The sequence below is a fragment of the Acipenser ruthenus genome, chromosome 3 (assembly GCF_902713425.1).
Source record: "Acipenser ruthenus chromosome 3, fAciRut3.2 maternal haplotype, whole genome shotgun sequence".
Lineage (NCBI taxonomy): Eukaryota > Metazoa > Chordata > Actinopteri > Acipenseriformes > Acipenseridae > Acipenser > Acipenser ruthenus.
The window spans coordinates 30,306,203-30,320,711 of record NC_081191.1 but is presented as its reverse complement, the minus strand read 5'-3'; the positions used below and the strand labels follow the sequence as shown (position 1 = coordinate 30,320,711).

The 14,509-nt window shown below is 41.9% G+C and overlaps 1 protein-coding gene across 1 annotated transcript in view; it reads left to right on the top strand.

Annotated features, from left to right (window-relative positions):
- LOC117435318 (transcription factor E2F3-like) overlaps nt 1-14,509 on the top strand; it is a 33,495-nt gene that overhangs the window by 5,176 nt on the left and 13,810 nt on the right. Inside the window, exon 2 of the mRNA XM_059012771.1 lies at nt 13,842-13,953. Within this exon, the coding sequence (XP_058868754.1) occupies nt 13,842-13,953 (112 nt within the window). The remainder of the gene's footprint in view (nt 1-13,841; nt 13,954-14,509) is intronic.

Sequence of the window (14,509 nt, the reverse complement as noted above, 5' to 3'; positions counted from 1 at the left end):
TCAATTAATTTGTTGTTATTGTTGGTGTATTTGTTGCCGTCCTTCTCGCACTTCAGTTTTTTAAAACATTTAATATGCATGTTTTTTTTTTTTTCTCTCTTGCCGACCGACGTCGCAGCATATTTATAAATATTGACACATGCTTGTAAAGGGAGAGGCAGCATTTTTGTGTTACAGGAGCCTATGCGCCCACCCCGAAAAACCTGTTTTACATCATTTGTTTTTGTTGCATTTGCAACCATTTTAGTCCCAGTGTGGGTCCCTGCAAATTTGAGCCTTTACACATTCTATACACAGCGTGACTTGTCAAGAACATGAGGTGAGTCCACACTGGATTTTAAACCGTCCAGAGCTGTCGCCCTGATGAGATTATCAACATTAAAAACCTGTGTACAGGTATCATGGACATTATGTGTTGGTGTATAATGTATATAGACTAAATATATACTGACTAATATCTTGGCTGTAAATATAAGAGGTACAATTTTGTTGCTACATCAACTTGTGGAGTCCCCATTGGAGATAGCGCTGTCAATCATGGTACTGCATCCAGGGTTTAGCTTCACAGACTTGGTTAAGGTTGGAAGCGTTTAAAAATGTGTGTGGTTTTTTTAATTGTCGTGAAAAATGAAATGAAGCCACGATCCACAAGACATAAGTGACCCAAGGAATTAAAATTACATTTCCCCACAGAGAATCATTAAACTGGAGAATCCCCACTAACTTACTGTTGGTGGTGGAGCCTGACTGCACATGCGTAACTTTTGAGTTAGGAAAAATAAACGCATGTGCGAAGAGAAGTTAACTTTTTTTCAGACACCAGAGGAAGAATTCTCAGCTGTCACCTTGACCACCAGGACGCTCTGCTGAAACAGACACCGATAACGTAAGCGTGCGTGTTGCGCTTGTAACACTGCAGTGTGCTATGAAGCAGCATCCGGATAGAGAGCCGAATTGGGATTGTTTAGAAAACGTTGACAAGGTTTGCTGTCCTTACTTGCAAAAACAGATCAGAGTTCTTCGCTGGTAACAAGTTGCAGTCATGTAGCCTACCTGTACTGTACATTTCTAAGTCTCAGATGCTGACTGTACAACAACTATGACGTGTGGCAGGAAAGTTCGGACGTGTTCAATTACGCCATTATCGTGGGGGTGGGTATGTTTTTAAAAATGGGTTTGTAAATTTGAAGTGCTGCCATTTAGGCTTTTATAGTCCTAACTTTTTTTTTTTGTTAATGATTTGTTTTAAATTCTCAGTCAATTGGAAGGGAGGATCACTTTAATGTTAAATGAGTGTTGACATAACGGCTTCCTTTAACTGTCAATGAGTGTTTTGCAGGTACCTCCCACCAGGGCTGCAGAATAGTTGCGTGCACACATGCACAATGTCTGATAAAGGATTTGGTCGGAGCCTGAAGATTTTCTTCTGGCAATGTTTTTGGCGTCGACAGGAACTTTCTCTTGTCGGCATCAGCTGCCACATTTTTTCTCCTCTCTTTCTCTGTCTCATATCTGTCTGTCTTTTAAAACTTAACATGCAGCGTTAGGCTGAAATGTATACAGCTTTCATTAACAAAGCCGTTGCCTGCAATTTACTTAGGTGATGCATTTTGAATTGAATTAACCTACAAGGCATTGCCAAGTATTTTAGAAATCGGGGAGTTGATCTCTGAGTGTACACCACACTTAAAAAATAAATACATAAATAAACAATGTTATATACACCGTTGCTTTATAGAAAAACAAACCGTTTCTATAGCTTTGCTGTGTTTTGCCACGGAGATGTACTGTAAGGCTGTCACAGAAAATAGTTTTTGTACTGAAATAAGAAAGCCTGTAAAATTGTTTGTTGATACAGGTACTGCAGAGCACTGTTCATCTCAATAGCCAGAGATCTAATTTTATTTATTTAATTTTTTTTAAGGCTTGCTATGTACTATCCTATCTCAACAGTAAGCAGTGAAACTGTCAGGCACAGGTGTTAAACCCTTGAAAAAGCTCTATTGTTGCCAGTTTCCCATAAGTAGACGCCATCACAGGACCCCTCTTGGGCTCTTTTCAAATGATTTAACCACCTGGTAGGAAAGCCAGCACAGGAAGTAGTAATAGTAATAATAAAAATAAATTAATAAATAATAAAAAGCCTTCCTAATTGCTTTTCTCATAGGTGATACTTATTGGGGAATTTTTGGTCCCTTGTCGGGTCTACCCAGGGTGCGGCTAGCTGCCTTAGAGTTTGTTTGGCGGCTGGTTTGGGAGAGGCTTTTGGGGCCGGGAAGACAGTGTAGGTGCATCGGTGGAGCTTTGTGGCAAAACATTTAAAATTTGTGGCAAAATGTTAAATTCCTGGTGTGAGGGTAACTTACTCCATGGCATCAAGGCTTCACAGCAATGTTGGTGCCATTCCACAGCCATTTACCAGTCTGTCCTTCTCATTCTTGGAAGACCCATTTGCTTGTTCAGTTTCCTCCAACTTTATGACTTGTCGCCATTGTGATTGCGCCTTCCAGCAGTCCTTGTTTATTAACCCGGTAGATTGGACAACTTTCACAGTGTAAAGTGAGGTCTTCAATGAACATTTAAATTTGTAGTATTGACATAACAATAGCTGTATGGGAGTTTCTCCCCCCCAAAGTGAACTTTAACCTGTTGAACGGAATTCTGGGAAGTAATGGGTTTGATTTAAGACTGCAACGACTTTTGTGTAGACTTGCATTTAACTGCAGTAAATTTAAAGAAATTAACTCCTCAATAAATAGTTTAGCAACTAGCTTACTTGAATTTGGTGGCTGTTTGGGTTTAATTTGAACATTTGAGAACTCCTGAGTCTCTTGTTGCCTGAGTTTATTACATTAAACATTTTTTTAGACCCCAGTAAAAGTGAATACATTGTTGGTGATATCCTCATTTCATGTATTTAATTAATCAGGTGACAGCGTGCTTTTTGTTCTGTTCTAAATGCATGTTTGTTGAACGCCTAGCTATTGCAAGGGAATCCCCAAAGGCATTTTGCATTTAAACATTGTTTTATAATTCCACTGATAAAGGCAAAAAGCTGCAAGGCCTTCTATAAACCATGAAACCCCATTTCCACAGGCCTCTGGCCCTTGCACTGCAGTATATTTTTACTGTTTTTCTTTTTTTCAACAGTATCCAGGCCTCAATGAATGTCCAATAGCGTTTGCTGTTTTCGCCAGTACTATGTTAATGTTGGATTTTGAGTTTGTCCGCAACATTGGTCCTGTAGTGGAAAGTCAACCAGGTTTCTCTGTAATAGGTTAGCCCTGCTTGCGCTCTGTACAGTAGTGGTGTTGAAATACACTAGACAGGAAATAATTGTAGTTAAGTGAAATGTAGCAGCACGTGAGAATTAATCATGCTACCTTTTTTTTAACATGGCAAGCTAATGTATCGTAAACAGCTTATTGGGATAACCTTTGACACTCATGGGTATAATGTAGTGGCAAATAAAGGATTTAAAAAAAGACATTAGTTACTGCCATTTAATGATGTGGTGTGTGTGTGTGTGTTTTTTAAACTGGTGTGCAATAGGCTTTACTTGGTGAGGATCCATTTTGATGCAAGTAGACTCATTGTAATTTTCCAGACCACGAGTTAGGAATTGTGTCCATTTAGGTTTTGGGCTCCCACTCTTATTGCTTTTACCAGATCTACAAAGCTCTCCTTACAGATATGTAATCGTGGTTTCTGTGTCTTACCGAGTCTTTACGTCACGTTAAATGTTGCCAAGCATTTAAAAAAAAAAAAAAAAAAGTTGAACATTTGATATTTATTTCTATTATTATTATTTCTTAGCAGGCGCCCTTATCCAGGGCGACTTACAATCGTAAGCAAGTACATTTCAAGTGTTACAATACAAGTAATACAATAAGAGCAAGAAATACAATAACTTTTGTTCAAGCAAAGTACAAGTGTGACAAACCACAATTCAATAATACTGCAGATAATAGTGATAGTTACATCAGGATATGATTAAATAGTGATAGTTACATCAGGATATGATTAAATACAAAGTACTACAGATTAAACACTTGGCAGATTACAGTATTCTGAAGTACAGGATTAAATGCAGTAAAATAGGGGGCAGATAAGAGCAAAATAAAGCACATTTACATGAAGGGTGATAGTGTCCCAGGATACAAACAGAGGAGTTCTACAGGTGCTGTTTGAAGAGGTGAGTCTTAAGGAGGCGCCGGAATGTGGTCAGGGACTGGGCAGTCCTGACATCTGTAGGAAGGTCATTCCACCATTGCGGAGCAAGGGTGGAGAAGGAGCGGGCTCTGGAGGCAGGGGAGCGTAGCGGAGGTAGAGCTTGTCTTCTAGTGCAGGCGGAGCGGAGAGGTTGAGTGGGGGTGTAGGGAGAGATGAGGGTCTGGAGGTAGCTGGGTGCAGTCTGGTCAAGGCATCTGTAGGCTAGTACAAGAGTCTTGAACTGGATGCGAGCGGTGATCGGGAGCCAGTGGAGCGAGCGGAGTAGTGGAGTAGCGTGGGCGAGGCAGAGAGAACACCAGGCGGGCAGCAGAGTTCTGGATGAGCTGGAGCGGACGGGTGGCGGACGCAGGGAGGCCAGCCAGGAGGGAGTTGCAGTAGTCTAGGCGGGAGAGTACCAGGGCCTGGACCAGGAGCTGGGTAGCATAGTTGGTGAGGAAGGGTCAGATTCTTCGGATGTTGCTCAGGAAGAATCGGCAAGTGCGTGCCAGAGTGGAGATGTGCTGGGAATGAGAGGCAGGGGTCCAGGGTGACTCCAAGGTTCTTAGCTGAGGAAGAGGGAGAGAGTGTGGTAGATTCCAGAGGAACAGAGATAGAGAGATCAGAGGAGGGGGAGGAGGAGGGAAAGAAAAGGAGGTCAGATTTAGAGAGGTTGAGTTTGAGGTGATGCGAGTGCATCCAGGAGGAAATAGCAGACAGACAGGTAGAGATATGGGAGGAGATGGTGGAGTCAGAGGTGGGGAAGGAGAGGAAAATCTGAGCATCATCAGCATAGAAATGGTATGAGAAACCATAGGATGCGATGAGGGGGCCCAGGGAGCGGGTGTAGAGAGAGAACAGGAGAGGACCCAAGACTGACCCTTGGGGGACTCCAGTTAAGAGAGGGTGAGGTGTGGAGGTTGCTCCACACCAGGTTACCTGGTAAGTGCGGTTGGAGAGGTAGGCCAGAGCAGTGCCAGAGATCCCCAGGTCAGCAAGAGATGATAGTAGAATAGAGTGATCAACAGTGTCAAAGGCAGCAGAGAGGTCGAGGAGAATTAGGACAGAGGAGAGAGAGGCAGCTCGGGCACACTTAAGTGAGTTGGTGACAGACAGGAGGGTGGTTTCAGTGGAGTGAGCAGAGCGGAAGCCAGATTGGAGAGGGTCAAGCAGAGAGTGGTTGCACAGGAAAGCAGAGAGCTGGCGGTGTAGGAGGGAGACAGGACGGTAGCTCTGGAGGGAGGTGGGGTCGAGGGTAGGTTTTTTGAGGAGGGGAGTGATGGAGGCTTTTTTGAAGGCAGAGGGAAAGATACCAGAAAGTAGAGAGGTGTTGAGGAGGGAGGAGATGAAGGGGAGTAGAGCAGGAGCAGCAGCTTGAAAGAGGTGAGTGGGGAGGGGGTCCAAGGCACAAGTGGTGGGTTTGTGACCCTGGAGCAGGGAGGAGAGGTCAGAGTCTGAGAGGGGCAAGAAGGTGGAGAAGGAGGGTGAGTTAGTAGGGGATGTAGTGGGTGTAGGGGTTGGAGCAGGAGGGGGTGCGGGGGAGGGAGAGGTGTTAAAGAGTTTGCGGATATCTGAGATTTTAGAAGAGAAGGAGGCAAAGTCATCAGGGGAGCTAGAGGAGGGAGGAGAAGGTAGAGAATAGTTTACGTGGATTGTTAGTGGAAGCTTGGATTACAGATTGGAAATAAGCACATTTAGCAGAGGAGAGAGTAGAGAAGGAGGAGAGGAGAGTGCGGTAAAGGTCTAGGGCAGCAGGGAGTTTGGTTCTCTTCCATTTCTTTTCAGCAGATCGCAGTGTGATTCTTGCGGAGCGCAGAGGAGAGCCAGGGATGGGGAGGGGAGGGGCGAGCAGGTCGGGAGGTGAGGGGACAGAGGGAGTCGAGGGAGGAGGTGAGTGAGGAGAAGAGGGTGGAGGTAGCAGAGTCTACGGAGAGTTGTGAAAAGGAGGGAGGTGAGAGAGAGCAGTGGAGGCAAAGACAGAGGGGGAGAGAGAGCGGAGGTTACGACGAGAGGTGATAGTGGGGGTAGGAGGAGCAGGGAGAGGGGGGAGAGACAGAGAAAGAGATGAAATAGTGATCAGAGAGGGTGGAGGGGCAGCAGGCCCTGGAGAAGGTGAGGTCCAGTTGACTGCCAGCTTTGTGGGTAGGAGGGGACGGAGAGAGACAGAAGTCGAAGGAGTGAAGGAGAGGGAGGAATCCGGCAGAGTGGCTGGGGTTGGAGAGATGGATGTTGAAGTCACCCAACAGGACAGTCGGGGTAGACAGAGAGGGGAGGGAGGAGAGTAGATAGTCGAGTTCATCCAGAAAGTGAGTGAGAGGCCCAGGGGGGCGGTACAGAACAATGAGCAGGAGTTGACAGGGAGAGGTTAGTTGGACTGCATGAAATTCAAAGGTATTGACAGAGAGTGAGGTGAGATCGGAGGGGACAGAAAAGAGTAAGGAGGGAGAGAGGAGAAGACCCGTCCCACCTCCTCGTCCAGTGAGACGCGGTGTATGGGACAGGACGTAGAGAGAGGACAGGGCAGCAGGAGTAACAGTGTTATCAGTGGACAGCCAGGTTTCAGTGAGAGCAAGGAAATCGAGCGAGAGGTGGGAGGCAAAGGCAGAGATGAAATCAGCTTTGTTAGCAGAAGAGTGACAGTTCCAGAGAGTGTGCGGGAGGGGGGGAGAGGCAGAGAAATGAGGTTAGAGGGGTTGGAGGGCAGAGGACGAGGACGAGAGGACAGAACAGGGATGTGAGAGACAGTCATAGCAGGACAAGCAAGACAAAAGGCACAGTAGGAGCAGTAGGGTGGAGGGTACAGACCTGACTAGTAGATAGCTTCTTCTAGAGGCCTGTTAGGTTCGGATCTAGTCGAACAGCGTCTCAGCGCAGGCCTTCCCTCGCTGGACTCCCACAGCTAGACTCCCGGCTCTTTTGTTGAGGCTCTTTGGTTTGCTGGCGTTTCGTGCTGGCGCCGAAATAAGCTGCTTGATTAAATGTTACACCTGCTTGGCAAAAGAACCAACCAATCAATCAAATAGCAAAATCAACTGCTAATCAATTTAGCCACTCACCTGGTACTACTCACACACTAACTCAGCCAATTCAAACACCACCTTACAATGTCACCAAATGTAGTTAGTTACAATTACTAGAAGCAGGAACTTATCTATCTGCCTCTGTCCCTGGTTACCTGTAGACTGAACTAATTACTAGATGCCCACCCTTAAATAACTCCCTTCACTTAGCAAGGGAACTAGCTGCTAACTGCTCTGGAGACAATAGTTTCACACACTTTAATGGGATCACACAACTACAGGAGCTGTGTGGAGACCAATTCAAATGCAAACTGCTCTATTCAAGTTAAACCACCCTCCCTGATACAATTTACAAATTACAAATTTATTACTCAAATAAACACACTGCCTGGGATAAAATCACACACTCCTCCCCAAATAGAAACACCAGATAATGATACTTAAATAGTTAATTAAAAAAATTACTAGGAGCAGGATTTTTCCTTTTTACATAGCATTTGTGGAGCTTTAATAGTTTTAAATCAACAAAATAATATTTTTTCCAGTCTTTTTTTTTTTTTTTTTTTGGCTGCAGAGGTTTTTGTTTTTTCAATCAGCAGAAACTATGTCTTTTGGCAATTCTTTGTAGTAAGTATGGTATTCCTAGAACTGTTTTGATTGGACAGTTGGTTGGGTCAAATTCTGCATCCCTCAGTGCTGGGCTCTATGCTCCCCCACAAAAGGTAAAATTATCTAGGATCACACTGACAAATATTGGGTGCACAATAATTAATATTTTTATTAATTATTTTTATATATATATATATATATATATATATATATATATATATATATATATATATATATATATATATATATATATACACAGCTCTGGAAAAAATTGAGACCACTGCAAAATTATCAGTTTCTCTGGTTTTACTATTTATAGGTATGTGTTTGGGTAAAATGAACATTTTTGTTTTATTCTATAAACTACTGACAACATTTCTCCCAAATCCCAAATAAAAATATTGTCATTTAGAGCATTTATTTGCAGAAAATGACAACTGGTCAAAATAACAAAAAAGATGCAGTGTTGTCAAACCTTGAATAATGCAAAGAAAATAAGTTCATATTCATTTTTAAACAACACAATACTAATGTTTTAACTTGGGAAGAGTTCAGAAATCAATATTTGGTGAAATAACCCTGATTTTCACCAGTCTTTCACATTGATGTTGGGTGACTTTATGCCACTCCTGGCGCAAAAATTCAAGCAGCTCGGCTTTGTTTGATGGCTTGTGACCACCCATCTTCCTCTTGATCACATTCCAGAGGTTTTCAATGGGGTTCAGGTCTGGAGATTGGGCTGGCCATGACAGGGTCTTGATCTGGTGGTCCTCCATCCACACCTTGATTGACCTGGCTGTGTGGCATGGAGCATTGTCCTGCTGGAAAAACCAATCCTCAGAGTTGGGGAACATTGTCAGAGCAGAAGGAAGCAAGTTTTCTTCCAGGACAACCTTGTACTTGGTTTGATTCATGCGTCCTTCACAAAGACAAATCTGCCCGATTCCAGCCTTGCTGAAGCACCCCCAGATGAGTCCAATTTTCAGCTTTGCCCAACACCTGGTCGACTAATGGTTAGACGGAGACCTGGAGAGGCCTACAAGCCACAGTGTCTTGCACCCACTGTGAAATGTGGTGGAGGATCGGTGATGATCTGGGGGTGCTTCAGCAAGGCTGGAATCGGGCAGCTTTGGCATGAATTATGAAACTGATAATTTTGCAGTGGTCTCTTAATTTTTTCCAGAGGTGTGTGTGTGTATATATAATCTCACCCAAAACCATACAATCGTGTAACAAATAAACCTATTACAAACCAAGTTCAACACTCTAAGCCACATGCCTCACTCTTTTAGACCAATACAATAAAATGTGCTTATTGGAGTGCAGAGACTAGTGCACTTGCATAAATAATAAAATCACAATGCTATCTGAGCAGCATCAGAGGTGATCTTATTAAAAACAATTAATTCTTATATATTTATCACTTCACAGAATGTATTTCGATTTTGTTAACGTGTCTATTAAAGTATTTTAACACAATATTAACATGTACTACTGTAGCCCTGTCGCGTATCCGACTTCGGTGGGACCTGGTTAAGGGTGGATATGTAAAAAAGGCAGATACATGAATCCTGTTTTTAAATACCATTATACACAGCTGTAACAATTACTATATTCACACAATTATGGTTTTGAGATTCAGCTTTTATTAGGGAGCTCCCCTAAATCCCTTGTTTAGAAAGATACAGGGTAGCCGTGTGGATGCGTGCATTCGCTCCTGTTTCAGCCAGGAGATCGAGACAGAGATTGAAGTTGATATGCCTCGCAGGCAAACAGGATTTATTTACATATCAAAACACTGAACAGCTCACGTGACACTACCAGCAATGGCAGCGCACGGAGTACATACAACACAGTGTACAAAAACTTTGGAAGGATCTCCAATCTCTGAACTAATCTTCTCTGTTTAATAATAAACGAACTCCGGCTACTCGCCCAGCTGTCGGCGGTTTCAACTTGCTTACTCACTGTTTGTATCCAACACTGGTACTGGTTCTGGTTCTCTCTCTCTCTCTCTCTCACTCACTCGCATAACACACACACATTGGTGATTTTCAGCTTCTTTAGCCCAGTTGGCTTTTGTTTTTGCAGCAGCCCTGAATAAATGGAACCTTTCTATACCTGACACTTGCTGGAACACATGTCTGCTGATTTTAATTAATTACAATAAATACACACTATTTACAACATTTACACAAAAAACCCTCCATGCACAGGGCTCCTGCCCTGCCACAGTGTTGTATACACTTACATTAGTGTCGGGTAATTTTACACAGTAGCAAAATGCATAGGTTTATGAAAAAAATTAACACTCAGTTGGAAGCACAAGTCACTTTCGCTTTCCTGTAGCCATTTTGCTGAAGAGCTTGATCATGGCAGATAAGCGGTTACGGTGGATTACTGTATAAATATAAATGTTTGTATTAGGCATTTATTTTAGAAGGCAGTTACCTGGAGACTGGTAAGGAATCATCATTTTTACGTCTTCCAGTACTGGATATGGGATGAGAAACTAAAGTAACTTCATTTTGACTTTTGAGCTGGTGGGTTATACAGTTTTTTGGTTACAATAAGTGATTTTGCAAACCATGAGTACTGACAACTAATCAAAACCCATGTTGTTGCACACACCGGTAAAAGCAATGGTTTGTGGGATATGTAGGTTAGAGCCTTGCTAGCAATATAAATAATACCATGGACTAAAGTTTTGCATCGCCCTATAGAATTCACACATTATGCTTTGTAGTTTCCATAGTACTTCATGAAAAACTGACATTTAGAAATGTGACATTTTGAAATCTGGCGTGAAATGCTGTATTACTATTATGCTATCAGGTAGACTTTTTCAATATCATTTTGTAGTTTCTTTGATTGTGATAAATAAAATATCTGAATTATGTTCATATAGATTTTTAGTTTTATGTCGTCTCAATCCTAAAATTCTAGGTGCTTTCAAGTTCTGACCATAGCTGTACAGTACACACACCGTGATAAAAGAACTTACCTGGAAAATCTTGTTTTTGTTTTTCAGATGTTTTATATTTTTAGCTGACAATTTAATTTGTGATCAGTTTGAGATTGTGAAAGCATTGGTCATACGTGTGCGCCTAAAGAAAAATGAATGGATGCTGCAGCCTTAAACAGTGTTTCTTTGTGTGGAGGAAGCCATGTTTCGATGCTTCCCATAGCCTTAAATGGATGAGGCTATGTATACAATAAAAAATGATTTAATTTCTGCACGTAAATCCAAATTAATTTAAAGGGGTTAATAAGATGAAGCCGTGTGTGTTCTTGCTCCTACTATGTTTAGTCCTCTTTATACACATCTAGGCAGAAATGTAAATCTGAAAAACCATCAAGGAATGCTTTGATTCAGTGGCTAGTTTGGAATAGTTTCGAAACTGGTTCATCTGTGTCGAGTGTGAATCTAATCTGCATGGCCAAAGAGACTCTAAACTATTGGATATGTTAAATCCTTGGAAACCCTTTAGACAAGATATCTTTCAGGGCTGCTGCCAAACCCCTGGTGTAAAGGAAACCTCAGCCAAGATGCTGCTGAGCTTTACCTGGTTTGCAGGAATAGATGACACCCCATTGCCCTCTGAAAGTCTTTACTACTGTAAATAATAAATAAGTAGCAATTTTATGTTGCCATGCCATCTGAAACAAAAGATGGTGCTTGCTGTCAAACCTGTGTTCTTTTGAGACAGGTATGTGTTTTTTACTATATTGAAATGTTGGGAAACTGGCACTTCTGCGCAAAAGATAAGGGACAATGCCATTGGCAACTAAACCTCTATTGGCACAAAATGACCACACAGTTGAAACATTTGGAACATGCTAGATGGGTTAAAGTCAGACCTTCTGTTAGGTCAGGTTGGTGTCAAACTGATTTAGTATGGTCTGGAACATCCGAGTAGAATGTAAATTACGGTTCAGTGGCAGACTTTATTTTTCACCAATCTGTAATATGATGCTTGGTGTTACAATAGAGCATTCCTGTTGCCTTTATTTTTAAAAGTGGTGCAAAATACATTTCTCTTTGGGCGAGTCTGATGGCTGGAAAGTGCAGCCAGGGTGCAGTTTTTTGGGCAGTACGTGTTGCAGCTGTTGAAGGTTTTAAAAGGAAACCAGCTTGACTGCTTTCTCTGAGATGTTGGGGGTGAGGCATATTGGAATCTGGTCTGGGCAAGCCAAGTCAGCTGTTGGTTGGCAGTTCGAACCTGTCTGAAATTAATGTTTTTGGAAGGGACGTAGTTTGAATTGACTTGGTATGTTTAAAGTGAGATCTTTTTCATTTTCACTTCCATTATGTTTGGATCTCTCTTCTCGTTACATTCGTATACTAACCAGTATAGACCTGGGGTCAAATATGTAAGGGGTGTGTGTCTCTACAGTTTCTCAACAGATAAGCACCCCCAACTTTTCCTCCCTGTCCTGTTTTCAACTTTTAAGTTGTTTGGCACAAACACTGCATTTCTAAATAAACTATGCTGCTGATTGTAAAATCTTTTATTTGCAAAAGGTAATGTGATTTTCTGTACAAGCTGGACTAAAATGAAAACCTTTTCAAGGTTTTTACATCAATGTCATAAATTGCCTCCACAAGATTAGATTATGGTAGACTGTGGTAGGCCACTTTAAAAATAGGGGACATACTTTTTTTTTTTTTTATAAATTTAGTTGTTGCCAATTATTTATTATTTTCTCCCCAATTTGGAAATGGCCAATTATTTTTAGGCTCAGCTCACCGCTACCACCCCTGCGCTGACTCGGGCTGACTCGCTGACACTGTCTACCCCTCCAACTTGTGTTATCCAGAGGCAAACCTTTGATTTTCTTCATTTGCCATCTCGACAGCAAAGCGCTGTATAGCGTAAGCTGTATTGAAAGAAATGTCTCGAAACCCCTCTGCGGTTTGGGATTTTTTTTTGTTAAATGCTCAGATGACCAAAAAAAAAAAAAAGTTGAATGCAAACTGTGCAAGCGACTGTTGATGTATAAGAGGCACATCCAATCTCTGGGGTCACTTGGCAAGCTTATAATATTATTTTTAGTGGTAGTAAAATGTGACTGATACCTGCTTTGAACGGTGACTGTTAAATAAAGCTTTTGTTTTGCTTGTCCGCTGCAGTTGGTGCTGCTGCAATGCAAGCTTACTGTATATATTGCAAGCAGCCTCAATTACGTGTAAATAAACGTGTTTTTATTTAAATGATAAAAACATGATTACTGTTCTATAACGTATTTAACTACACGAGTGTTTTAATCCATTTATATGGATTAATAGGATTTTTCAATCAAATAAACAAGTAGCTATGGTGACATCACCAGTAAATTATGCAAAAAAAAATCCTGAGCACTTGAGTTCTGGCACAGTGGTAATTGATTCCAGTTAGCTGGGACATTGTCAGTGTCTGGTGTTATTTGTTTGCACATTAAATCCTAATTTTACCTTGTAATTCGGTTCCTAGGTTTACACTTCAGATTTGAGGTGGCCTCATGAGAAGTAATCCAATGGTGTAGTAGTTGCAAAAAGGCATGTTTAAGTACTAGTATATAGAGAATGGAGCCCACCCCCTCAAGTAGTCTTACTTTAGGAAAGCTTAGAGTCCAGTATTAAGGAAGCCCAATATGAGGAAGACCTAACCATAAATTCTGTACATGACACTTGCTACAGTCAGGAAGTGTCAGCAGGTGCCATGAGTTTCCTGTCACATCTTTGCAAGTACTTCTCATTTCTGGGCTGAATGCCACCTATGCATAGTCTGGCAATTGTGCAAAATTGTAACCCGAGCCAGATTTTGAACCCAGTACAATAACTCTGAGTTTTTACTGTGATGACCTCAACCTCTCTTTATGAAAAGTCTGTAAAGATGCATTCCCAATAACAAAACACAGAATTAAAATGTAATTTCAGTTGCTTGGTACCTATAAAGGAGTTGTAGTCAGACTGGGTGTGGGTCAGAAAGACTGAGTGTCGTATGTTTTACATTCCTGTAGGCAAAGAGGCGTCTAGAACTGGACGAGAGTGACCATCAATATCTGAGCGACGGTGCCAAGACCCCCAAGGGAAAGAGCAGAGCCACACCCAGAAACCTGAGCAGCCCCAAAAGTGAGTTTTCCCCCTCTGCATTGGTGAAGGTGGGTGGTGGGGACATCTGTTTTCTCTACAATCCCCGTTTTTAGGTCTTCTGGCAACCCCCAACCCTAGTCTTTTAAATATTTTTAGTAACATTTGACTAAAATATTGTAAACTGACCTACTAAAAATGTACACCTGGCATCTCCTTCTTTTTCTTCCTGGGCAGCATGTTGCACCTATTAGTGTGCCAAAGGCTAGATATAAAGTGTTAAGTTGGTTAGTGCTACCATGCTATGATGTTCACAGATGTTTCTTAATTGCTACAAAGACCTACTGTGCATCAGGACCAGTATTAACAGTGTAGAAGTGCTGTATCTTGTAAGGGGTCACCCACGATTATCATCATTATAGCAAGTGTGCATAGCATGCTATTTCAAGTTGTACCTATGGTTTCAAAATGTAATTACTTCCCATAGTGAAAAGGAAAATAGGCACTTTTGACTGGTTTACTGTATCCTATATTGTACACAAACACATAGGAAGTGCTGAATTTGAGCACCGGTTCAAAATGTGATCATTTTCTCTCC